Source organism: Hetaerina americana, unplaced genomic scaffold, assembly GCF_022747635.1.
Source record: "Hetaerina americana unplaced genomic scaffold, ioHetAmer1.1.p SCAF_7, whole genome shotgun sequence".
NCBI classification, from domain to species: Eukaryota; Metazoa; Arthropoda; class Insecta; order Odonata; family Calopterygidae; genus Hetaerina; species Hetaerina americana.
Genome location: NW_027287316.1, coordinates 31,187,847 through 31,215,617, shown reverse-complemented (window position 1 = coordinate 31,215,617; position 27,771 = coordinate 31,187,847). Strand labels below are relative to the sequence as shown.

At 36.0% G+C, this 27,771-nt stretch overlaps 1 protein-coding gene across 1 annotated transcript; it reads right to left on the bottom strand.

Moving 5' to 3' along the window:
• Positions 1-828: 828 nt before the first annotated feature.
• Positions 829-27,734, bottom strand: Src64B (Tyrosine-protein kinase Src64B). Its single transcript, XM_071595121.1, has 11 exons — positions 27,633-27,734; positions 16,279-16,557; positions 13,736-13,879; positions 11,655-11,772; positions 10,305-10,403; positions 9,119-9,372; positions 7,963-8,127; positions 6,432-6,691; positions 3,941-4,094; positions 2,672-2,803; positions 829-2,289 (listed from the first exon to the last, which is right to left on the bottom strand). The coding sequence occupies exons 2-11, from the start codon at positions 16,325-16,327 to the stop codon at positions 2,078-2,080; spliced, it is 1,587 nt and encodes a 528-aa protein (XP_071451222.1). The 5' UTR covers positions 16,328-16,557; positions 27,633-27,734; the 3' UTR covers positions 829-2,077.
• Positions 27,735-27,771: the final 37 nt, after the last annotated feature.

Genomic DNA, 27,771 nt, shown 5'->3' with positions numbered 1-27,771 from the left:
GTGCTCATTTTTATACCTCTGTCCAATTATCTCCTACTTTGTTATTATTGTCAGGTTCATTTTCAGAGACAATGTAGAAACAGTTAACATTACCCCATATGAAAGTGCACATCACTGAGTCACCAAAGAAAATGATAGAGCTTCATCGAATTATTTGTGTACTAGATGTACCTTCATATCTTAAACGTACGCCACCTGTGTATCAAGCCCACCCCCTTGTCCATGATGGAGTTTAAATAAAAGAGCCCTCACCTAATTACGTGAAAGACCTAATACAGAAGTACATATTTTACTGTTTGAATCAATGCATAGAAAACAAATGACTTTTACTTGGCAGTGGTCCACTATTTTTTGGAAAATTATTTCATTGACGACATATGAAAAAATGTCAAGAACTAATATCATAATGTAATTCTTCTTCAGAAGCTAATTGATATTGGAACAAATTGTAAATATTTTATTACGTCCTAGGCTTCATTAATAAAAGGCAACAAATGCTATTGACTTGAGAAAATGAATATCAAAGTGAGTCATTTTGCATTATTTACCTACGCAAAGAAATCTCAATAATATTCTCAATAGCACATATTTTCACCAAACTTATCATAAACTGGACTGTCCATGATCATGTGATATTTAAGTATATACTGTAACTACAAGCTTCACTCTGCTTCTCTCTCATACATATATACAAAATCAACTAAGCAGGAAAAACATATGTACATATATGGAACCGTGAAAAATTCATTTTTACTGTTAAAGTACAAGCCTAAATATTTTTGTTCTTTTTTTGGGATAAAAGAAAGTCAATTTAAATAAAAAATGAAGTAGCAATAAATTACAATTTATTTACAAAATGGAAAAAAAGTCTTGGTTTAGTAACAAAGCACAAAAAAAGCATTAAAAAAAATCAGGTCGTAAAAACCAGAGATCTAAGTAACCCAATTATGGATGAATGGGACACTGCTGTAAATATCATAAATAATTGGTCATTTGCAACACAAAAGAAAAAGAGAGCAAGCAGTTTTTATACCCTTATTTTGTCGCAATGTACATTTTTTCCCAAAGCTTGCGACTCTTTCCTTGAGTCCCCTTGAAACAATAAGGGCAGTGTTTCACTGCAGTCATGCACAGTAAATAAATTGAGGCTAATGGGTTTGGATAATGAGATTAGAAGACTTTTTCCCTCTATCTAATGTTAAAGAGAGTAAACTCACCAATAACAAGAACTACATTATAAAAATGTTGCTTGAATACGTCAAGTATTGAATTAGAAACTTGTTCGCCTGGATGATGTGCACACTTCAATCAGGTGCACGTCATTCCAAAATGGAAGAATAAGAGAAGTTATCTTTTCTGGGGTGTGACGGTGACCCAACACCGTCATTTTATCATTCTCAATTCAACTCTCCGGTTAAAAAAGTTGGGAGAGGGCATAAGGAATACTTCGTTATTAAGTGGATTTTCCAGGCCGCAGAGAAAGTCGGCAGGAAGAATATATTCATGGAGTATTATTGTTGTGTGACTGAGAACCGACATTGACTAAGCTCACTTGCATACCAGCATCCGCAATTGTCAGTATGAAATAAAACCTTCATACCCTCACAATGAGAAATTGTTAATGCTTTTTTTTTTTACCAACTCCACCATGCAAAATCTTATGAATTTGGTTTTGTTAATATAAAGTGTATGCTACGACACAAACTATGTTAATACTTAACACATAGCACTCACAGACACTTTCAAGCTACTCAGTCTCGCCTATACTCATTATAAGGCTTTTGTCACAAGCAAACTGTCAGCTCAAGAATGATATTCTCACATTAAAAAACCTTCAAATATACGAATACAGTTATACAAGTCTATCCGTATATCTTTTGAGATCAATGACACACATAAAAAAAATATATTGATCCTCATTTGTGACACAAATGATTTGAGTTATAATTCCATTCCATTACGTCTGTAGACAAACCATTCCAAAACACTTTGAAAATCTTCTTGTAGACAAATTTAAGTGAAGATCAGAAATCTTTTACATGAACCTCTGTATATTTTTATCCATAAGGAAATGCATTCAGTCAATGACTTCGCGGTAAGGCCTCTCTGAAGTAATTGAGAAATCTTCAAAGTAGTGATTAAGGAAGTCAAATGTTGGCCTCCTCTCAGGATCAGACTCCCAGCAATGGAGCATAAGTAGGTAGATATCTTCTGGGATTTGGTGTGTGGTTGGCTTAGGCATCCGATAACCCTTCTCCACCTGCTCAATCACCTCACGGCCATGCATACCTTATGAAATATAGCATTGATAAAATAAATCATAGCATGAACTTTTACAGTAAAAAAAAATGAATTCATGAAAATGACACGGTATGATTATATAATTTTAAATCATTAATAAATTATTTTAGCACTACCATTCTGCCCAAATATTTTAGCATGATTATTGCATAAGTATTCAATGAATTGCACCTTGAACCTTATCATTAATGAACTTTCCTCCAACAACTAGACCGATTTTCCAAAATCTAAAAACTACCCATAATATATCAAATTTTGATAATTTAATTTCCACGCAGTTTAGTAAGATCATTTTTTTGCTAGAAATACCCGTTTTCAATTAGAATTTTTTAGGTGAATGATGTTTCTGTCATCAATTTATGTTACTCACCTGGGTAAGGCACTTGACCATAGGTAAACAACTCCATGAGGAGTATTCCATAAGACCACACATCAGACTTAATGGAGAAACGGCCATAAACAATGGCTTCTGGTGCTGTCCACTTGACAGGAAATCTCGTGCCTTTGAACAATAAAGACATATCTTTTATAAATAAATAAATATACTAGCAGCCAAAAATTAATTCACAAATGTTCTTATGATTGAAGCAATCATAAGAACATTTGTTCATTGACAAATTTTAAACTACAACTTATCCTGCCAGATCTTGCCAATTGATAAGAATAATCTTTACTGAAATGCAGCTCAAAAAATACTTTTAACTTGATACTTGGAGTAAAATTCTTTTTGGTTCCTCCATACGTAGAGCAAATTATTGTTCTGATGAAAATATTTTGACTTCAGAATGTCAATGAAAATAGTGGAACATCACTCGAATGTCTCCAGAATGAATGTATTTCCTTGATTTTACTTTTTTCCACCATTTGTATTGTAGTTTCATTGTGATGTACACTTATTCTCTTAGTTAAACATTTCCTTTACACCACTGTTTACGACAATTGACAATAAGGAAAATGCAGCAGAAACACTTAATGCAGAGAAACAGGTGAATCGATTTATCTTATGAATCATACATTAGCCTTAATACAAATTATGTTTTACATGATTGCATAAAAAATATATTTCATTTGAATTGAGTTTATCACATTAACATTAATGTCAAGAAGAAGTATGTGATAACAAATGGCTACGATTCAAGTTTTTTTCAAATGAAACCATTTGTACAAAGGTACATGTACTCAAAATGTACTGAAGATCATTAACATATTTTATTAGATGTCCCTTGGGTGAAGGATTACATTTTTGTGAAAAAGGCAAATAAAGGTATATTACTACAGTTAATGCAATTTTGAAATTCATCTTGACTTTTTAGAAATACACTTTTGGTTTCAAATATAAAATTACCCAAAACAATAGTAAGATAGCTTATTTAAAAATACCAAACAAAATCAGGACATGATTTTTGCAATTAGAAAATAAATTTAAAATTTACTAAGCTTTGAATTCTACATCAGCTCACTTTTTTTCCTGTAAAAGAAACATAATACACCAATTTCAACATGGAATTTATAGTAAAATCGAGGACGACAATAGAAAAAAGTGCATGCTGAGCTCTGTATGTCTAGTTAATTCCTAGCATATCATCCTGAAAAAATATGCCACTGTGATTAAATAAAATAAATGATGTAAACACTTTACCTTGTCTTGGACAGTACTCATCATCTTCTATCACTCTCGCAAGTCCAAAATCACATATCTTGGCTATGTTACGTTCCCCTATGAGAACATTCCTAGCAGCAAGGTCCCTGTGTATCAACTGCTTCCCTTCCAAGTACTCCATTCCACTAGCCACCTTGAATGAAAAACAGTACACATTTATAACACAACTTCTTCAACTATGACACATTGATAAAATAATTCTATTCTCGTAACTAGAGAGAGCATTCGTGCATTTGGGCTACTTGCATCTTCCTAGTCTATATGGAAACTGCTCCATTTGTTAATGACAAAAAGAATGTTAAACCAGAGTAAATAAATTGGTTGAACTTCTTCTGGACTGTGTGAGCACGTCAATGCAAATACAATAATCTCAAATTTACTTTAATGAGAAACCCAGCGAAAATAATTGCAAAACAGATATTTGCAAAAAATTTAAATTAATATCTATAAACTTCTTAGATTGAAACACTTCATTGCTGTTTCCAAATTATTTGCTTCACAGCAACCAAGAGAAATATGAATATAAAATAAATTTGGTCACTCCAAAATGAGGCAACAAACATAAACATATAAATCAAAGTCTTGATATTTTTTTTCCAGGCAAGTTTTCCTACAGCCACTTTCATTTTTTTAAAACAGAATTTCAAGGTTTTTATGGATTGTCAACATTCACTTATTTTCAATATTTTTAGTATTGGCCAGCTCTAAATTAGAATTCACATGCTGACCTGATTCATCAATAGGTGTCAAAAAATCTTAAGTGATAACAGAAATACTCTCACAAAATCCTACCAGGAAAACAAAAACAACATTTTTTGAAACTCAGATCAACACGCACGTAAATGGGGTTCACATTTTGTGATATCCCTTCCATAGGGTTGTTCATGTAATGAAAATATTATGACATGAGCCCAGTAACACACGGATTAACAAGCCATCTTGCTTCAATGACTCTGTTTTCACAACATACAAAACCACACTCCATATCAAAGTTTTGAATGAGCTGTTTCTTTTAAATCCTCATTTAATGCCCCTCTCATCCATTCTTTCCTCCTCATGAAAGCTTCTTTGCCTAACGCGGTTCTCCTTCTTATGACCATATTGATCCAAAATACTTCCAAGATATGAACTGTCCACTGGCTTAAGGTTGTGAGCTCCTATTTTTGCATTTCTCTTTTTCAAAAACCACTTGACCTTTGTTTTGTTTATATTAATTCTCATCCTATATCCCAAGTAATCATTTACCTTGCTCTCCATCCCCTCATTCATGATTTTTAGAACGACTTTAGCTCTCTGAGCAATCAAAATTATTTTTCCGTACTCATCACATATTGCTACACCTACCTTTTCTGGAATAGGAACTAACACTGATTTAACAAAATCTTCTGGCCAAATTCCTCCCTTATAAATGCTACTAACTAGTTCATAGAAAATATTCTTCCTGAATGTTTACGTATTTTCATGGGTAATGTTTTCTGCGCCCAAGGTTTAATTTGACTTCAATTCCCTGAATGCCCTTCCTATCTTGGCATTCAGTAAGCCTTGAACTATACTATCCTCACTTATGTCATTTTCTCTTTCTACATCTAAGCTTACTGGAATCATGTCTTCACCATATAGTTCCCCGTATATATTTATTCCATAACTCTCAAATCTTACGAGGCTAAATTTATAATTTTCCTTGCATTATACATGTTTTTGCTATCACAGATTTTCCCTTCTTACTTCCAGACAATGCTTTTATCTTTCTGTATCGAGCTACATTTTCACCCATCCTTTGTAAACTTTCCATATCCTTGCACTGCATCTTACACCACATTTTTTCACCCTTTGTTTCCCTTCCCAGTTTATTATTTAACTCTTTATACTTCCTTCTGTCTAATCCTGTACTTATATTCTTCCATTTCCTTCTCATATATTTTTCTAGGGTCGCGGTAGTCCAGGGGGTAGAGCGTTGGACTGCTGACCGGAGGGGCCCGGGCTCAATTTCCAGGCAAGGCACTCTGAGCACCTGCAGCTCCACCCAAGCTATGTGATTTTTTGGGTACCAGATCTTCCTGGGAAACCATGACCGGGACAGGGAAAGGAACTGGCCCCCCTACCCTGAAGTGTGAATTTCATACGCCATCGGGCTTAGTACTGGGTGAACTCTACCATCACCTACCAAACCGACCTTCAGGTTGATGACTGTGTTTATGATTTTTTTATATCTTTCTAATTATCGAGCCCATTATCCATAGTTTTTTTTGTTCCATTCCATTTACTGTTCCTATTGTTTCAGGTTCCTATAGTTGCTTTCCATATCCCTTTTCTATATGTTCCCATTTTTCTTTAGAGCATTCTGATCCTAAATTTGTGCCCGACCGTTATACATAGTCTAACTGATATATATTTAAAACCTTGGGCATTTCCCATGTATACCTATGTCTGATGCAACTTTTTCCATGAACAATAATATACTCAATAATACCTGTGTCGCAATGTATACAAGATCTCCCAGCTGAAGATGGCGTCCTTCACCATCTCGAAGAAATTCAAGAAGACTGCCATTTCGCATGTACTCCTGCACAATGTATACTGGTTCCTCTTGGGAGCAAACGGCAAACAGTGCTACAAGATGTTCATGACGAAACTTTTTCATTATCGCCGCTTCCTGTAGAAATGCTTGAGTAGACATGGATCCCTGTCTAAGAGTTTTGACAGCAACTTCCGTTCCATTTTTCCACAATCCTGAAATGCAAAAAATTAAGACATCAATATAAGAACTCTAAAATTGAAATTGAACCAAGATAAATTTAAAAACAAATCCAAGTTTGCTTTGAATAAAAAAATGGAAGTAAACAATTAGAAAGAAGTACAAAATTTGTACATCAATTATATATTACATTAATATTCAGAAATATCCATAGTCAACAAAAAGTATACAAAAAATGTACTAAGAACAGGAGTGCAATAGAATGAGGATATTCCCATGCGCAAAATTTTATTGAGACAATAGGTTATCAAACAATTGAAAAATCAACAGCTGAACCCCTTACCCAGTGAAAATTCCCAAAGACTTCACCAGAAATGTACACTAGGAAAGCACAAACTAAAACAATAGTTTAAACCTAAGTGGACCAGATACCCAAATCCGAATAATTTTTTCAATAAATAAGAAAACTTTCAACCATTGCCTTTTCCTTGAGAGTCTACTAGTTGCATAAATAAATTAACCACTCACATTTACTGATTTTACTTTTTCCGAATACATCACTCAATACAACACTTAGCTTTGGAAAATATTCCTATCTAAATCATCCAAAATGGCCAATTTTAGAAATAATTATTTATCATAATAACTCACATTTTTTGAAATGATATCCAAATATGTATGTGTGTACATTATGCATAGATATATTTTACAAAATGAGAGAGCAAAATACTTAATAAACTTCCAAGGAAGACAATATGACATGATAGCATGAAATAAAACAATCTCAAAATTTTAAATGGCTTTAAAACACTTAACAAATCAATAATGCCTAGATAATACTTGTATATAAAACTATAAAGTTTAGAATTAATGAGACCTGCCATCATCTGTAAGAAGTTATTGAAGTACACGTGTATTAGGTGATAAAAAATTGACAACATGTTTCTGCCTAATTTGGCTCTTTTAAAAATATCCTTTAATAAAAAATCACCCTTTGGCGAAGCTGGGAATACCCAGAGGCACTGCATTGAACCCTGATCAGTAGCTCAGAACTCTGCCCACTGGACGACTACATCCCAGATAACATCTCACAAAGCAGTGATTAGATATTTAGGTAGCAGACTAACATACAGAGTACAACACATGAGAACTGTAACTTTCATTGGTGCAAATACCTCCTCCAGTTGAAGAAGTATTCTCTTTCCATACTCAAAAGAAGGTAGTGTTATGTACTTCTTTGTTTGCCATACCTGTGTTCTGGGTTATCTAAATATATAAGTGAACTCTACCATATAGAGTCACTTACCATACCACACTTCTCCAAAATTTCCATGTCCTAACTTCCTCAGAAGTTGAATCTCCTTTCGGTTAATCTCCCACTGATCCCTTAGTTCTGAAGAGAGATCCCAAATCTGTGGTTTTGGTTTAGGGCATGGCTTAGCAAGAACATGACAGAGCCCAAGTGCATTTTCTGAAATGGAAATGAAATAGAATTGAAAATTAACAATGAAAATCACTAGATTTCCGTGAACAGAGATAAGGATGCTACAATTCTTTACATGATTTAAACCAATACTCACACATCTGCATGACAGCTGAAGGTTTTAAAAGCCATGACGAAAGTGACTTATCACTGTGAAAATTTGTCACTCGAATGAACTATTTACCTATTATTCAACTTCCATAATGCATAATTACATTTTAACATACACAACTACATTTTCAAACACACACTGAATCAATTTATCATCCATAACATTCTAAGATTATCACTGTCCTAATGTTAGTCAGAATTGTTGACACAGAGTGGGTAGACTGTTTCATGGCAACAGGGCAAAAGCACTTTATCTTCATTGAAACATCTTGTAATCAATGTCATACTTAACAATTTTATTTGAAATATATTACAATTTCAAGGGTTTTTATGACATCCTTCACATCTATTTTATTATATCACTTATTCATGGTCATTTTTTTGAAAGTGATCCCCAATCAAGTTTTTCCCATGCTTCTATTTTCACACATCACAGATGTGCATTACACTGACTGAAAACAAACGAGGTGTTATATATGAAACAAGTGATATGGTTACACAGTACAGTTTAAGTTTACACTGTGCTGATACTGTTGCCTGATACTGATGCCTGATACTCATACCATCCTAAGATCATGAAATTAGGCTAGGGAACACATTTAGGTATTTCTCGATCAGAATTTCCTGAGTGACAAACTTTCTGCCTTCATGTATGAACTATGGTGAATGCTTTCTATATTTTCTTCAACGATAATATTCCAACAAACCACTTGCTTGATAATTTATAACACAATTGAGCAATATTGCACGACACTGATTCACTACCAATACTTACCAAAGTGTAAATTATGTATCAATATTACTGCGATTACTATTTATATTTAAGATAATACTATCAGTCCATCAATGAATTCTAAACCATACTCACTTTGATAAGCAGCTACAAGTGCTTGAAGTGTGGCAAACGTTTGACTCGTGGCAATGTAGTAACCTCCTTTGTCTAATGGCTTGATCTTATAATGCTTTACATGGTGATTCCGAGATTCTTCCCAATCTTTCACGCTCAGTGAAAATCCATTTGGATTGTGTTCACTGTGCCGGAGTAAGAAAGTACCCCTGGGATTTTCATCCAGCAAAAGAAGTTTTTCAGCTTCTTTCCGAGAAACTTTACCAAAAAACCAGCTGGGGAAAAAAAAAAATTTTTTAGTTTTTTTGGACTTCTATACAAAAAAATTACATTGCGAAAAACAAAAAATGCCTCAAGGAAATATTTTCACCATGATTCATCACCACCTAATCTTTTAATAAATTTTTCACAGCTGCAATATTTTGAAACATTTGACTAACAATTATTCCAATAGCTTTTCCCTCCCATTTCCCCCTTATATAAAATACCTTCAAATTTATTTTTTGACCACTTTACATGAATTACATGAGAGAAAGAGCTTTTTATTCCAATTCGGTAATAGTTTTACATACCAATAAGTGCATATATTTCTGACAGTTTCACTCATTTTTATTTTAAATTTCTGTGACCAAAGATACACCCAGGCAAACAATAATCACAAAACCATAAACACAGCAATCAACCCAAAGGTCGGTTTGGAAGTTGATGCCAGAGTTAAGTACTAAGCCCGACGGCATGTGAAATTCACATATCATGATAGGGGGGCCAGTTCCTTTCCCTGTGCAGGTTATGGTTTCCCAGGAAGATCTGGTACCCAAAAAATCACACAGGTTGGATGGAGCTGAGGGTGCCCAGAGATGCTTGCCCAGGAATCGAACCTGGGCCCTCCGGTCAGTAGTCCAATGCTCTACCCCTGGACTACCCCAACACATCACTGATCACTATTCTGCCAATAATATTAAGGCTAGCATATTTAACATGGAATTATTTGCACAAATTTTTATAAATCAAATGATAAAAAGTAAGTCATAATTACAAGAGGTAGAATACATTTGCAAATTAATGCCACATTTGAAAATAAAAAAAGAGCATAAACATATTCATTGAAAGCAACAAAATCAGTAAACGAGGAAAATTTCACATGTAGAAATACTCATAGAGGAAAGTACACTACATTAAAACAGTAAATTATCGTGAACAGACTCACTCTTCACTTTCCACGGATTTTTCTTCAGCCACAAAGTTCCATGGAATTAAGCCCTCTTCCCCTGTTCTCAAGTGCCTTACCCTCCACCAATCAGATTCACTGTTAGAAAAAAGATAAGAAAAAGCAACATTATAATTATTTTATCCAATATCATATCACACGTTTACATTGTTATCCAATAAGGTACATGAATCCCCTGCAATAGGATACACTCAATAAGATACATGCTGAGAAGAACTAGAAAATTTAACTCAGCCTAAATATTCTCGATATTGGTGAATAATGAATTGAACATTTATTTTGTAAAAATTTTTAAACTGTGACCTCAATAGTACCCTAAAATGCAGGACAATAAAATAAAAAAACACTAAAGAAAACAAGTACATGGTATATGAATCTAAAAAATAAACAAATAGGTGAGATGACACCAGTAGCACTAAATATAATGTACTATATTTATCAAACCATAATATGAACCCAGAGCATAAGATGCTTCATGATTTTTCAGGTCGGAATTAATGAAAAATACTTGGGTCAGATAGAAAAGGAAGAAATTATTTTGATGCCGACATTTAATATGAAGAAAATTGAATTGTTAAATTAAAAAAATTATCAGCTACAAATATGTCAACATTTATTCATTGTAGAATCCTAGAAATTCGTCATCACTGGGCCCACTCTCTGGCAGACCTTCAAGAGAAATTGATGTATTTTTAAGCAGCTTATTAGCGACCACTTGAAAGGATTAGCGACTGCTAGAAGGCACATTCCCGTGGGCAAAACAGGAAAGGGCATGGCAGTGGATGTGAAGTGTATTATTTGCCATAGAAAATTGAGAATACTTGTGCGATGGAACAAGTGGGTGGGGGAAGTTGAGGGCCTTCCAGGAATAAGTGACCATTCAGCTGTGCATATGTATCTAAACTGGGAGAGGTCTCAGTATAAGGGGCTAGTCAACAAAAAGACAGTATGGCAATATAAATTCAGTGATAGGGAAGGGCTCCAGACCCTTTTAAGGGATAAGTATTTGGAATGGGTAAGTGTTGGGCAGAATGTAGAAATCTGAAAGACATCTGCACATGTGCCTTTTAATAATAATAAAATGCCTTTCAGCTGCCTTTTTCCATTTTCTATAGCATAATTCTCAACTTCAAGTTTAAATGCAACACTCACTGACCATCTTCTCTCTGTTTAGATTCCATGAGGTTATTTTCATTTTAACTTTTTTATTAAATGCTAAGTTTCTGGTACTATTTCGATAATATCAAAATTTGTATTAAGAACAGGAACCCATTACAATGAATACTAAAATCATTAAATAATATAATTCAAAGATGATTAATAGATTACCTGTCATCTATAACTTCCATCCGATCTCCTTTGACAAATGACAAATCTGTCAGCTCTCGTGCTTGGAAAGGGAACACAGCCACAACCACTCTGCCATTTCGTGGAGAGGAGGGGTGCACTAAATATGATGAAATGAGCACAATCAATAATTGGGGAATCAGGATCATTACCAAGCAGATATATTTGATCCCCATTAGATTACAATAAAATTTTTCAACCACATAGAACGCCTTCATACAGATATTAAAATACTGGCTCTAGAAGGACAAATGAAAATATGGATTTGATTTAGAAAGCGTAATAAGTTTTTACATGACCCACTGATATAATATTTATAAATTAATCCGAATGGTTAATACAATCACAAATGATATTTTTTGTAATGCTGATCATGAATACCAGTGCTACTGCAAGAATACATCATTTGGAATGGCAAGAACTTCTCCCAGCCAAGAAGCATTTACAATATAAATACAATAGATGAACATTTTTACCTATTTGAAAAAATATATCATCACACCCATTATTAAGATGAATAAATGCTGCGAGGCTTATATGAAGTGGACTCAGCACTAACATAATATTGGCAATAAAAGGTCAAAGAATGTCACATTCAACAGTGGCTGAAAATATACTGTCCATTGTTTTCTCAAGTTCTTTAGTGTGTAGATGAATTAGATAAATTTACAATAAAAAGTGTATTTATGAAGTTGCCATTTTTAAAATCTCACAAAATTAATTAAAAAGAAAAACCTCATTTCAATTAGCCATACATGATTTTAATAAATGTTTCAAAGTACAAGAATATTATATTTACACCTGATAGACGCTAATTATTTTTAAAGAGAAAAATAAAATAAATTTATGTTGGGCTGTATTGATTTTTAACTTTATTTCACAAATTTAAATATGGATACTTTAAAACAGGAATTTCATAAAAAAAATAGTAAGCACTATCAAAAAATACTCCAAACAAGTGCAAAAATAGGGAACATTTAGAGACATTGAATATTTTTTAGACAAATAATTCAAATCCATAGAAATATGAAATCATACCATCTGGACAGCAAGAGGGTCTCTTTCTTCAAGAATAGACAGATATATCAAGGCAGAAGGCTTAAAACTGAGCATGATATGAAAGACTGACTATATGTTATGAATTACTACGTATACCCTCAATGCTAGTTAGTAAATAGGATATTTTTATTCCATCCCAAATAGTAGCTAATTAATGGAAGAATTTTTGACAGACTAAAATTACAATTTTGAGAATTCTTTTCGAACAAACGAAAACTTGAAAATAATTGATTGTAAAAACTCAATCACAGAACATTAAATTTTACTTTGCATGATAAGAGCTAAATGAAACTGATTCACTACAGTTGAGTAGTCATAATCCAGATATCTATCCATAATCGGATATGACATTAAGAAACAAAAGGAAATAACAACCATTATGTTTTAAGATGAAAATGATCCTAAAAAGTGGAAAAGAGAAAAAATTGAAGATGGTTCAAAGGATAATTTATATCTTGTAAGAGTAGATCAACGATAAATTTTTTTATGACAAGAACTTTTTTAAAAAAGACATAAAACAAATATTTGTCTTTATAGGGTATAGCATACACATTAAATTTGAATTTTGCACCATGTTGATCATTTTTATTATACAACTATTCAAATTAAAATTGAATATTATGAAGTTCAACGTATAGGACTTCTTTCTAATTATATTGCTATAGGAAATATGAATGGCAACTATTATTAACCTCACCAATAATTGGAAATCATACAACAAAAATGCATAAATTCCATGACTAAAAAATAACTCTGCAATTTTACAGAAATAGAAGAAAATTATGAGCTTTATACATTTATTTAGCCTCCTGACTATCAAAAATGATACTATTAGATATAGTAAAGCAACTGAATTAAAATTAATGTAGAATCTAGTTCATTCAACCACAGTTACTCAAATAATATATAAATTCAAGAGCAGAGATACTATCTCCACACATGCATAATGCATATCACATCGCATTATCTAACTGTGGTCAGCTTCATGTAGCATGCCTACTTACTGGGAGCAGTCGGTGTTCTTATGATATCAGCAGCCTGCCTTTTCACCGTCCTATCTGGGCGATTTGGATCTGGAGCATACCTTGGATCCATCCCATTCCCCATCCCTCCAGGTGGCACTTGAAATTCATGCTTATGATGATAAGCTGCAAAATAAACCCAGCAGGAAACATTTAGGGATACATCTCAACTTTCACAGTACCCACACATCAACTACCAACTTTTTCATAACTCACTCACACCCAATGGCAAGATTGTCACACAGATGAAACAAAGGTCCAGCCTTAAAGTAGAAAAATAATTCAAAATGTACAATATTTCCTAAATTCAACTTCGTGACCAAGGGGGGAGGATTTCAGTCACACCAAAATGGAAAGAGTATTTTAAAATTAGTGAGCATTTATGATGAAGTTCGAACCCAATTATTGTAAGGGAGCCTTCATTTCACATCACCCAATCTTTAGATTATCAGACTCACTACCTTTTCACAAAGAATCACACCTGGATGTGCCAAAAATACAATGTGACCCAAAGATTCCCAATTGTTGACTATGCGGATTTCATTAACATTGAGAATGGCAAACAGGCTATTTGCTGTATTGCTGCACATACCATGAAAGTGTACTACGCTGTCAAAATAAATTTGGACTACTTCTGACATTGCAGTGCTCATCATGCACCTATCATCCTCTTTTAACATAAATTATAGCATGCCAGTCCCTATTCAAACCAAGAAGCATAACCAGCTTAATTGGAATTAGAAAGTTCATTTAAAATGGATGATTTTGGAACAACTGATATGTTTGTGCAGTCATCAACTCATGTTAATATCAGTTTTCCTTAGAACTCAAAAATATATGTACATTCTTCAAATTGGTTCCAATCAACAAACTCTCAATATCAACATATGTGGCTAGCATCAGTTGCACAGGAATATTACACCCACAAAAACTATGAACTACACCCAAGAAAAAGTATTTCTTTTAATAAACAAAGATTATGTCATTTTTATATTCCTTTAAGTTTAACTTTGCAAGAAACCTCTATAATTCCAATCTAAGTGAAATAATTTCACATTTTTGTTACATATTGCTTTCATTGGAAATGAATAATGACTCATAACTCGCCATTCTACCATATGCATTGCAAAATACCTCATCTCGAGGAGAGGGAATGAAGGGTAGGACAAAATAATACCAGCTCCAAACACATGCACATTTCAAAAATGTTGATGCACATGGAGAGGCACACAAATTAACTCTTACCAACAATATCATTTCCCCATGGAATTTAAAAAAAAAACAAATGGAAACTATCAAATTTCCACAGAAATTAGGCAACAAAATCGAACTATCCTACGAGGTAGGCAAACCTCAAACCAGACATGTTGTTGTTTTACATAATCTCTCCGAATTTTCGCTTAAATTACGAGGGCTGAGAACAATAAACACAAATAATGCTTGAGTACAATTAAAAGAAAAAAGAAGCCGCCTAAAACTGTTCTTGAATGAAGTTACCATATGATGTTAACCAGCATTTTGATAAAACGCGTTCACGGCCCGGGGTTTTACTGAGGAAAAAATCAAAAGTCTCGATCTTTTATCTTTTCATTCCAAGGCAAACCTTTTCCATATAATTATCCAAGTGGTTTACAATGAGTTCGAGCCTATGGACAAGATCCTACTGAAGACCCTCTGTCAACTGTCCTCAAAGATATTGACAGTTGAAGGAATGCGTCTATATTAAGTCTGAAACCACAACCGGAAACTCTTAAATTACACGCAGTTCTCGAATAATCAAGCTGTTCCATTACTTTAAGTTTGAAAAGGTTTCCTTGGACCAATCAGCAAATATTTCCTGAGAAGATCACGAGGTTAAGTCTCCTCTCCTACATTAACTCTGAGCGCCGACTGAAAAGGGAAGACGCCCCCAACCGACTTGCTACACCAGACGTAGTGTAGGTTTCAATTTATTACCACATTGGTTTTAACAATGGGAAAGGGTAGCCTATCACTAAGGCCATCAACTTAGGAATTATTTATTTCTCGTACATGGATATAAAAACCGAATTCCAAAAAAAATGGGCTGTATACATCTACACGAACACCCCGTAATTCACAAAAGTGCTCGTGGTAGGGGGCGCAAGCACCAGGTGGGATGGGTGAGGGAGAGTAAGAGATATAAAGGGTTAGGAAAAGGGAAAAGCAAACACTAAAAATCGTATACATGTACACTAAATTGCGGAAATTCAGAGCGATAAAAATACTTTTACATGAACACCAACAATTGGATCGAGTCTGATAGCCAGAACCTTGAATAACTGGGCTGGCACACTTGGCCGACAATTGGGATAGTCGAACCCGAGTCCCGGTAAAAATTACCGAACATTTTCATAATACATTCCCACACGTCAATGTACATACAAATTGACTTAGACAAGCGTACGGGATTCCACGACGTTCTTTGCGTGCAATCTCAATTTCCGTCAGAATAATTCAATTAAAAATAAGTTCCAACTACACTAACGAAAAGGGTGTCCACTTACCCAAAGGATATCCTCCCTCCACAATGTGCTTGCTGCAGCAACGACCCATGACGGACTCCAGCGACGAAGGCTCTTGGTCAAAGGTCGTGAAAGTTCACCGGTGGGTCAAGTGTTGGGTTGTGCGTCAGGTATATGGTGGGATGAATTTTCGTGGTCGGCTTGTTGAAAATATGTTAAATACTGATGCAGAGGGTTAAATGGAAGAGTGCGGGACAGCGGTTGTCCATGTGGAGTCCCAGGGCATGGGACTCACTCTGCCGCACCCCCCATCAAATACACCTGAGAATGTTCAAGAGGGAAATTTCAATTGACGTCACTGAAGAGGATTTCGGCCAACATTTCGTCAGCAAGGGAAAAAATAAAACAGAGTCGCTTTTAAGCACAAGCGAAGATGGCGCCCGACGGCGTACCAAATTAGTGGCACCTACGCAGACCAAAGAGCACATCTTAGGCGATCAATGACGGCGGAAAGATAGCATAACATGAATACGCGTACATACGTTAATTTATAATTCCACATTAATGCCAAAGAAGTACCTAGGACATAGGAGCCCAGTATGCCAAGCTCTAAGTCAATTTAAGAGTCTATAAACAGCCTGTACACGGCGTTGAAATTTTCAAGAATAATGTACAATCCTATGGCATGCACGACAAAAGTACATCAATAGTAGTAGTTTTAGGGAAGGCGACCGACAGCAGAGGTAATTTACGCCATTAGGAATGGACAGGAAAGGGTAATGGGTAGAGAGAAACCCGGCGTCGGCATTAGCCTACTCTTAACGTCCCATCCGACGGACGGCGTACTCACTTAAAGTGCCCTACACAAAGCACCTCAAGTAGGGATCGGGATATCACTGAAAAATATCTGCCACCTCTGGGAATCGAACCAGGGCCCTCTGGGTGGGAAGCCAGTACGTTAGCAACCGCACTATCCCGATCCCCAATTACATAATCATAGCAACATTGATTGACACTAAAAGGCTATGACTTCTAGTCATACTTCCAAGTCCTGTGGAAATTGATTTGGGAAAAAAGAGCCCCACGTATTTCCTAGAGTGCACATTTCAAAGACTGTTTACGTCCCAACGAATGTATATCCCTTTACTGAAAGTCCCTGATTTAAATAGTCATCGCAATAAAAGAAAAATAGTCCCACATTATAATGATATTATGCCCGCTGGTTGGACTAACTAGATGATTCATCATAGGTAAGCCACACCAGGATTGGCTTGAAGGAATACTCCCAACCTGTTTTTACTAGTGTTTGCGAATAACAATGCTGTCCAGTTCGAGTATGGAAAGAAACACGTGTGTACACCTTTTCTCAGTTAACTCTGCATAAACATTACACAACTACACATAAAAGCTTTACGAGAGTGAACAATGTTCATAAACTCTGAAATTTTGGAGACTCGATCGATGCCGGTCAAGGCGAATGATTTTTACACTCTGAAATTGTTGCATTGAAATGGACATTTGCGGATGACTCCGTTAAAAGTTACTGTTGCAGCATCTTCCGCAGTTTCTTTGGAACAATGTTTAAATTCGCGCTCATTTAACAAACCGGACCCTGGTCAGAGTTCCTCGCCGGCGTCGGCATCTAGCAAACGAACAATGATCTAAAAGACACAACTGCTAACCAAATATAATAGGATATAAATATTCCCTTTTGACTGCTATCATTAACACTGGCCACATATTAGAATACCTATGCAAACGACACTATGGCAGAGAGGAATCGTGCTACGCGATGACAGAAAGACTTAATGACATGAGAAAGGCGTACTTACATTATTTTTAACGCAAATCGTCTTTTATGCACCAGAAATAATTTGGCAGGCAGAAATCGAGCGAATTTCAATTTTTGGATTTTCTGCTCACAAAGGTGTAGTTTAGCCATCCAAAATTTTTTATGTTCCATGCACTCCAGTGATGAAAATGATTATTCGGCAGTAACAGCACTACAAAAATGCAATAAACACCACATTCCCTTCAGCAATGCACCAATGTCATGCACAAATAACACTACCCACGATGCAAGTATCCGAAGAAATAGAGATCGCCCAGCCCTTTACTTTGCCGTATAAGGCTTAAAGCAGACTAAAACTAGGATTTTCCTCGTATAAAGTTATCCCCCCGCACCCTGGCTCATCATGTCCGGGAAATGATGTATCTACTTCCGAAGTTTGCCCCAAACACTTTTTTCCGTCTCTTCCGAGACCACAGGGGCGATAAGAAACAAAATTTTGATCAATCCAGAGCCTAAGCGCTTTTTCCGGTAGAGAAAACAGCACGGAAATTACACCCGATTCTAATTCTCGCTGAAAATTAACTGCCTGCGGGGACAAGGCCAAATCGGTCGGGGTCGTCCTAAGAAGCGAAAGCCTTGAGCATCAATAATCCACTACCTGACTTTGTAAAAGCACGATGCATCACATCAAAGGGTACATGGTCCCCCAGATCGATGAATGACATTCTCAGGCACACCAAAATTGAATTCCGCCCAATCTGACAGGTTTTATCGTCACATTAAATGGTATGACACTTAAAATTTTAGGAGGTCGTACCCGAACATATCTCCCCTCCTCTTTCCTTATTCTTCCAATATTAAAAAAAAAACAACACACCTATCAGAAACACTAGACAACAAAAGAAAAACTGCAACCCTAAATTTCATTGACGTAAAACCGACAAGGCAATACGTCCAGCATTCTTATAATAGAACGGCATAACCGGAAGTTTGACGCAGGCCGAATGAATAGGACGATCTTTACCACATAACGAGCACCGTCACCGGCGACAGCAATGCGTGAATTCGAAATGAATCACACGCATTTTGCACACTGTCAGTGGATCAATGAGCAAATCATAGTGATTGATGGCATCGAACACTTCACTGAGACCATACAGATTCATTTATTTCCCGTGGCCATTTCCATAGGTAAGTTTTTATTAGACGATGGTTTCGATAGTGTGCCGATTGAAAAAACAATAATATGAACTCATACTTAGCAAGAACTGAATACATACTTTCCCGCTTTAGGTACCTAGAAAAAAACAACTTTAAACCGACTGGTGTAGGGTACGCGAAGTACAGCACTTATCGAGTGCATTTTTGTCCTTATCGAACTTATTTAAGATTTAACGTGAAAAGGTACAGCTTAAAATATTTATTCTAAATGAAGCAATTTCCTGCTTTACTCCCCGGCATACCAAGAGATGCATGCGAATCTTATCGAATTTACGAAGAATGGATGGGGAACAAGTATTACGCCACGGGAATAATGAGAGCATTAATGGAAAGGGATAGAGGACATGTGGTGCGTCCTGTTTGATTGATTAATTTCGAGAAGGCGATGTATGGAGTGGAGTGGGGCAAGTTACGAAAGCATTGCAGAATATAGGTTTGGATTTGAAGGACAGGCGCCTTAATCACAACACCGGTAGGAATCCGACCGCAAAAGTCAGAATTAGCAGCTCAGGGATTCGGGATGGACAGGCGGGTAGAAAGGTTCCATCTCCAGAGCCATTCTTAAGAGCAGAACCAGTCCTCAGTGGAGGTGGAGGGGGGGGGGCATCATTCGCACGACAACTCACAGGAATAAACAAGTAAATTGACGATAAAATTAAAATTTTTCCATTTGCAAATATTTTTGTTCATTATATTACGAAGAGCATTTGATTATTGGCAGCAAATCACAACATACAGGATACTGATTAACAAAGGTCCCAGCACAGCTGCTCAGCGCGCCAGTGCATTAAGACGGTCCCCAGGATACCCACAGCCGGGATTACTTGAAGGCATAGCGAGGGAAGCACTGGAGGTGCTTAGGTGGCGAATGATAGCTGAACTGATTAAGCCTGGCAGGGCTGCGGATGATAAAAATTCACTTAGCACGCACTCCAAGAAGCTGCAGTCGATGCACTGGTTTAAGATTGAATCATACGAAAACGATAGCAATGAGTCTCGAGAAGGTCGTCCGAAGGGACAAGTTAAACTATGAGGGCATGAATTAGGGCAGGTACAATGGTTCAGACCTATAGGGATATTCTAAAGAAAATGGATTGCCAGTCAGCCGTAGTCAGAATTTTTGGAAACATTTTACACTAGCAAAAGATACATTTACAAAAAGGAGGAACGGGGACGTCAAAAAAAATCGGAGTTGAAATGAAGTCTTTTTTGTGGATCCGATCCTTAAAAATAAATGACGGACGTAAAATTAAGACTTTTAAGAAGCGGATGTACAAGTATAGAAGAGTGGAGAAACTAAACAGGACGGAGAGGAAGGCAATGGTAGAAGGCTCAAGTTGTTGAGGGAAGATCGAAGAATGCAAAGGATATGGATAGGGAATTCAAGGTCTGTCCCAAAAAAATGAAGAATAAGATATCGTCTTTTTCGAATCAAAAAGCGTTATCCACAAAGATTTTGTGTCTCAATGACAGAGTGTGAACAATATGCTTTACGTGGAAGTCCTCGAAAGGCTAAGGAAAAGAAGGCAACGTGTCAGGAAGGAGATTTTGCCAACTGGAGGCCGCACCAGCACAACGCGCCAACTTCCTCGTGACCGAGTACATGGCCAAGCACAACGCTGCCCCAACCGTCCTGTAGCCCAGTTATGATACCGCTGTACTCCTTTTTGTTCCAAGATTAAAAAGGAGCCATTAAAGACAGCCATTTTGGAACGCTAAATAACGTCAAAGAGGCCGTGACGAGGTTCCCATAAATGCCTTCCGCGACTGGCAGAGGCGTTGGTATCAGTTTGTCAATGCACAAGGGTATTATTGTGAAGAATTTTAGTCATTTGATCTTCAATAACTTTTCCCGGGATTTATTCCACTTATTTTTTAGACAAACCTTGTACATTGCGATGCAGAGAGTTGAAGGCCGTGATATTACATAAAAAAGTAGAAAAGCGTGGGAGAAAAAGAAAAAAAACACGTAAAGAGACGGCAAACAGGGAGATGCGAGGCGTTAGAAACTGAATATTTAAATAGTCTAAGCCAAAAAATGTTTTTCCATTGTGCATTACTGGCGGTGTTGAATATTTTTCAGTGATATCCCGATCCCTACTTGAGGTGCTTTGTGTAGGGCACTTTAAGTGAGTACGCCGTCCGTCGGATGGGAGGTTAAGCTGCGGACCCCTTGGCGCCTTTCGTTAAGAGTAGGCTAATGCCGATGCCAGGTTTCTCTCCACCCTTCATTCTTTCCTGTCCATCCCCTATGGCGCAAATAACCTTAGCTGTCGGTCGCCTCCCCTAAAAACTACTGCAACTACGAATTCCAAGTTTGTTTACTACGCGTAATCACGTATCTTTTAGGATTCAACCAAAACGCCTTAAATCGAAATAACACCAGTAATAAGCCTACTTAAATCGAGTAAAAATTAAAGAAGGCTTTAGTTGCATTCTAACGCCGTCTTATCTTTGATCCTTGAATATTATAGAATGCATAAAAATGCTACATTGGAGACATCAGAGCAATCATCTATTGCCTTGCTACCTACAATGTATTTTCTTTACTCTTCTACAGAAAACACAATTATGAAACATCGCCGCCGTTTTCTAAGTGGGCTCCGCGGTCGAAGGATGCCGGTGTAATTAAACCGTAGGTTTCAAACTATCTTTCGCGTTTTATATTTCGTTTGCTCAACCGATGAAAAATGTATTGTTATTTATTTATTTTACGTCTTTATTGAGTGAGATTAGGGCTAAATAGTGCATTCTTCCACATAATCCATAAAAAAACACTTAAGACGATTAAAAAACACCCATCCCCTAGGCATTTTATCATGAATGGGTGCGAGTGAGGGCATGATCTAGAAACAACCGCATTGTCCAAAATCCCTTGAATATTGATGATTCCTCGGGCCGGAAGTCTTCTATTGACCTTACTATAAAAGAAGCGGGGACGCATCCATTCTGATCAACTCCTTGACAAAATACGCATCCACGGGGATTCCCCTTGACACATCCTCCAGAGAGGATCAATTATTGCCCCTCTGTGAGGGTTCCAGAGCGAAAGCCAGCTACGGAATCTTAGGAGTACCACGAAGATTGGGAGGCATAAGTTTAAAATAAATGCACTGAGCTAAATGATACAAAAATATTGGTTTGGATCAGTTCAAACCCATTTATTTGACTTTCTCCGATTTCGAGATCAAATGGAACACTCCCTTCCATTTTTCACAAACGGAATGAAGTTTTCAAACCTTGGTTAAGAGATATCGAAACTGAATTGGGTCATACCATTTCTTGGAGGAGACGTGATGCTCCCAGAATTGGTACGCAACCGAAAGAGAAAAAATTCAATGACACGAAATTACTGAAATTTTTTTAAGATAAGTTCAAATCAGATCAACAAAATCGATCTTTGGTTAAATTAAATTAGAAAACTCCTGTCGCGAATGATCGATAAGCTAATTGTACACAAAATGTTTAGAACATTCAGCCTTAGACATACTTTGCTGTACAACTATAATTATAACACAAACAAAAATCATGACGATTTATTAAAAATTAAATAAATCACAAATTGGGCCTGAAAGTAGTCTAAAGGCACCTTGCTAAGGGATGCACTGCAAACGAAGAGGTATAATAAAATTCACTTCTGAAAGTGAAAACTACTGGCTTATGAATTAGTGATTAAGATAAAAATTTTTACTCAACTAAAAAACCCCTAGTTAGACACCATAAGCACGCATTCATCAAGGTTTTGCATTATTTTATAATCCAACACAATTCTTGCCAGATCATAAAAAGTACTTGCAGAGTTCACAGATTAATTCACTAGCGATATATAAGAATTAAATAATGTGGGGTTTCACTGCCTTTTCTTGAATGAGAGGAGCAAAAACAAGAGATTAAAAGGGCATTCTCTGACCAGGGAAAGAATTTATACAGATATAAGATGCAGAGAACACTGGGATGAGGAAAATCTTGTAAAATAGCAACTATTTCGGAATTTTTCACAGACAAACTTTGCAAGTGAGTGAGAAGGAATAAAAACAGAAGAGAATAAATGCTGAGAAACATCGCTAAAAAAATATTTAGTCGGATGAGCTATAATTCAATATCCATAGTAGTAGTAGTAGTAGTTTTGAGGGGAGGCGACCGACAGCTAAGGTCATTTGCGCCATAGGGGATGGACAGGAAAGGATGAAGGGTGGAGAGAAACCCGGCGTCGGCATTAGCCTACTCTTTACGAAAGGCGCCAAGGGGTCCGCAGTTTAACGTCCCATCCGACGGACGGCGTACTCACTCAAAGTGCCCTCCACAAAGCACCTCAAGTAGGGATCGAGATACCTCTGAAAAATATTCAACACCGCCGGGATTTGAACCCGCGCCCTCACGGTGGGAAGCCAGTACGTTAGCCCCCGCACCATCTCAATCCCCCCCAATATCCATTAATATGAAGCAAGGGCATTAATAGTGAATTCCCATAGTTGATTAAATTAATGCACCCAGTGATTTTTGGAGGCAAGCATCAAGATGAAAGAAATTCATTGGGCTGTCAAGGAGCTTTGGTGGTGTATGGGAGGCAAGAGACCAAAAATTGCTGGTCAACCAATGTACCTAATGAATTCAACAGAAGACTTACCCAGAAAGCTGCCGATAAATACCCTTATTAACTATTCTGAGTGTGGCTCCAAGACCAGTTTTTCAGCTGATGGCAACAGACTTGTTTACAAATAATAAATTATTTTTAAACAATAAAAAACACGAATTCAGTTTTTGGCTATGAGAAACAGTAGTAAAATTAAATTCATAAAAGTATTGGGTTTCTATCTGGACCATGGGATTTGTCGCATTCATTTTGTGAAATCAGATGGACGAATGGTGTTATCTTACTAATCTTCGTACAGTAATTAATTGACCATTAAATGGTAAAAAACTGTGACCTTGACTTACTATGTAGTTATTCCCACTTCATTTCTTTGCCACGACTATTTGCAGCAAACCAAAACATTGCAGAAATATTTGATAAGACTATCTCCCATTTTTTCCACAATACATCCCCCCACATTTCTTCACCCTTCTATGGAAATTCTTCGTTTATTATCACATTCATTCATTTGGTCTTTATAATTCTCCTAATTCATTATATAGCCACTGCTTCTAGGTTTCTTTTCCTTGCTACGGTCACCACCTAATTCTGACATCATACAGAACTCAACTCTATATGCACACCTTAATGAAATATTTTCTAACATAAATGCTTGATTTTTGTTAAGTATAAGAATCTTCTCTGCCAATGTTGTTCCGCTAACTATATAATATCTATTATTGGCACTGCACGTTTCCCCTAATACCAAAACTGTTTTGCACATTACAGTTCTTTACAGCCCAGGTGCAAATTTGTCACCTTCTCATAACCTGCCATTATCATCTAATTCTCAAAATTTCATATCGTCCTAGTTGTGTGCATGCTGCAAAATTGTTTAAACAGTTTTACTCAGCTTTCTTCATCATTCAAGATGCATAATTATGGCAACCTTTTTTCATATTTAATGTCCTTAACTATGGTCCTTAACTTACTTCTGTCCTTGTTGTCACTTCTTCATTGGACTCGTCAATATCACAGATATTTTCCATTGTTTTTATAGTATGTTCCATTTCTTGTAAAGATTTTTTCAAATATGCTTCCTTTGCCTTCAATTAATTTTTCACAACTATCATTCATTATCACAATTTTGTGCTGCATTCATAGCAGTGGTTTTTAATCACTAACCCTTTCGGCTGTTTCAACCTTTCATGCATCAGATCATCTGATCACACAAATTTCTTATCCATTATACCTTTTTCCTTTAATCCCTGGCAGCTCTCATTTTTCATCTGGTGATTTTACTGTCATCCTCTTAAAGTTCTGCTTTCTTTTCCCTACAATTATTTACAGTTCTTCCTGCTCAAAGAAAGAGTGTGTTCTTTCTTCAGTTTAGTTCGCTTCATTACCACATTTCCATTTTTTCTTATCTTTCTCCAACTGAGCCATACCAAGTCGAATTTTCAAATCTTCTGAATTGCCAATTAGAAGGCCAGCCTCATTACATGGGCCATTCATGGCTTTACACATGCGCAACGCCAACTGAACACCTTCACTACCACTGAAATAGTATAATATTAATTCCTATGAATAGAAATTTTATGTGGAGGCCTTTCTAATAATGCTTCTCCTCAATATGAGAAAACGTAAATTCTCAAAATTAAGATATTAATTGGAATCAACCAATTATTATCATTTCCTCATATTTGTATTAATGCTATTTCACTTAACTATTACCTTTGAATACCCATATTGGAAACAATAAACACAAATATCTCACTTCCAACCTTATTCCAATCCTTTTTTGAAATCAATATTTTATTTGAAATAACAATATGGGCACTGCAACCATAACAAAAACCTCAGCAACTGTATTATTTACTACATATTATACTTCGATAAAGGAAACTAAAGATGTCTATCTAAATATTAAACTTAACTCTGTGTTGGTATACCCGGATAATGGTTCTAAATTTTTAACATAGTTCTTGATACTACTTACTAATAACACAGACTGTCTGGAAATGCATGCCTGTGATTCATACATTTCTCTGACCGAAATAAACTAATACTAAGTAGTTTGGTAAATATTGGTTGTTCATGCTGAGTAACTATGAACTTCCAAAGAGCATACATTTTGCGATTTCTTTAACATTCACCAAAAAGCAAAATCAGATGTCAGGTCAGATTTGACTGAATATTATGTGAACACTAAATGCTTCCTTTTAAATAAAAATAATCTTCAAGGTTTTTGAATCTCCTAAATATTTCCATATGTAGCCCAGTATTCATCCTCCTGTCTACCACTTAGGATCTTCCCTTATATAATGGGCCAATCATTCATTCTGTCTTGCAGTGCCTATTCCTTGTTTTCCATGAAGTGATCCACAAGCTTTTCTATTTTAAGATTTTCTTTATTGACCTTTAAATTTTTAGAAAATATTTCCTAAGCTCCTATTTAAGGTTTAAATGGAATAAGGGACCTTATGGTCTCAATTTCGCCAGAATATAGACATTTATCAATCTATTCTTCACCAGTCTAAAATCAAAGCTATTTGATTTCCTATTGCCTGCACCTTGTTCAGAAACTGCAGATTGCACATGGATAACAACTATCCTCTCTCCCAGAAAGTATCAATACATTTCACAATTCTAATTACAAACACACCTCTTGGTAATTTTCTCTTGACTGTTAAAACCGTATTAAAAACTTGACTATTATAACCAGCCAACCAGTCCTTTACAGTGGTAGCATTTAATCTACCAAGTTGTAGTCACCTGATTATGATCTATTGAGGATAAACTCTGGTAAACAGAAATTTTTACTTAAGGTAAAACAAAAGCTCATATTTCACATCGAGTGCCAACGTAATATTATTAACAGTGGTTTTTATATTGATAATATTTCATCTCAAAGCCAGCAGCTAAATCAACATCAGATTGGAAAGCAACGATAGACTATTGGTATTTTTATGAGCACAGCTCCTTGGATAATACATTTATCAATCATTGTAATTAAACCTCGTTTCATTCAAAAGTTAAAAGCCAGAAATGTTTGGATTAACCAGAGTTTGCAATAAGATAAACATTACCTCATGGACCGATTGTATCATCAATTAACAAAAATTCTCTGTATGGTAGGGGCACAAAATTAACATTTTAAGAACCACGAAGGTGATAGGTAGGAAATATGTAGACATCATTCTTTCGTCTTATGTCGCCCAAAATCCACAATCCAAACTACATGGTAACACACCGATCGCAGACATTCACCACGTTAGCAACTCTCGCCACCTCTTAGGTCAAAGTACTCTTCTCAGGTTCAAAATAAGGACCTAAACAATATTTAACGCGATTATCTTTCTTGCTGGAAATATATTGATTTTCAGCATCGTTCCATGTGTGTTATCGGATTTAATACATCAACATTATTAATCAATAGGTGTACGGGCAACACTTCCACTAGCCGTTTAAACATACTTAGGAAGATACAGTACATCAGATAAACCATTTTCAATGAAAATACGACGCTTGCAGGTGGTAGTTTTTTAATACATATGCCGTTGTAAAAACCCAAAGAACTTGGCCAGCACGATTATAAACGTCGACGAATAAATGAATCAGCATATTATGGAACATAATTGAAACGTCACATTCTACTAAATTGTTGTTAACACCACCATTAATAGATAAAAACATAATAAAATGGTTGATTCCAATGAAATAACATTCGGTCCATGATGATAACTTGAACGGCTTTAATATAAAAAGCAACGCTCTATACACATAAAAAACAAAGACTGTTCCACTTACCAACAATATTTCCGTAATTTTTTCTAATGATAGCCATTCGTGAACAATTTTATCTTGACGGCTTCCACATACCGTACTTTACCGTACAGAATATGCTCTTCGTTTGTTGATCGACGGCGGCTGGTTTCACTCGTTTCTC

Bases quoted from the DNA above. Each gene is read 5' to 3' on its own strand.
- Src64B (XM_071595121.1), bottom strand. From the start codon at position 16,327: ATGGGTCGTTGCTGCAGCAAGCACATTGTGGAGGGAGGATATCCTTTG. The intron at 8,128-9,118 runs GTGAGTATGGTT...TTTCCATTTCAG, and splicing joins ACTTGTAGCTGCTTATCAAA to AAAATGCACTTGGGCTCTGT. The intron at 4,095-6,431 runs GTATTATTGAGT...TTTTCATTCAAG, and splicing joins TTGTATACATTGCGACACAG to GTGGCTAGTGGAATGGAGTA.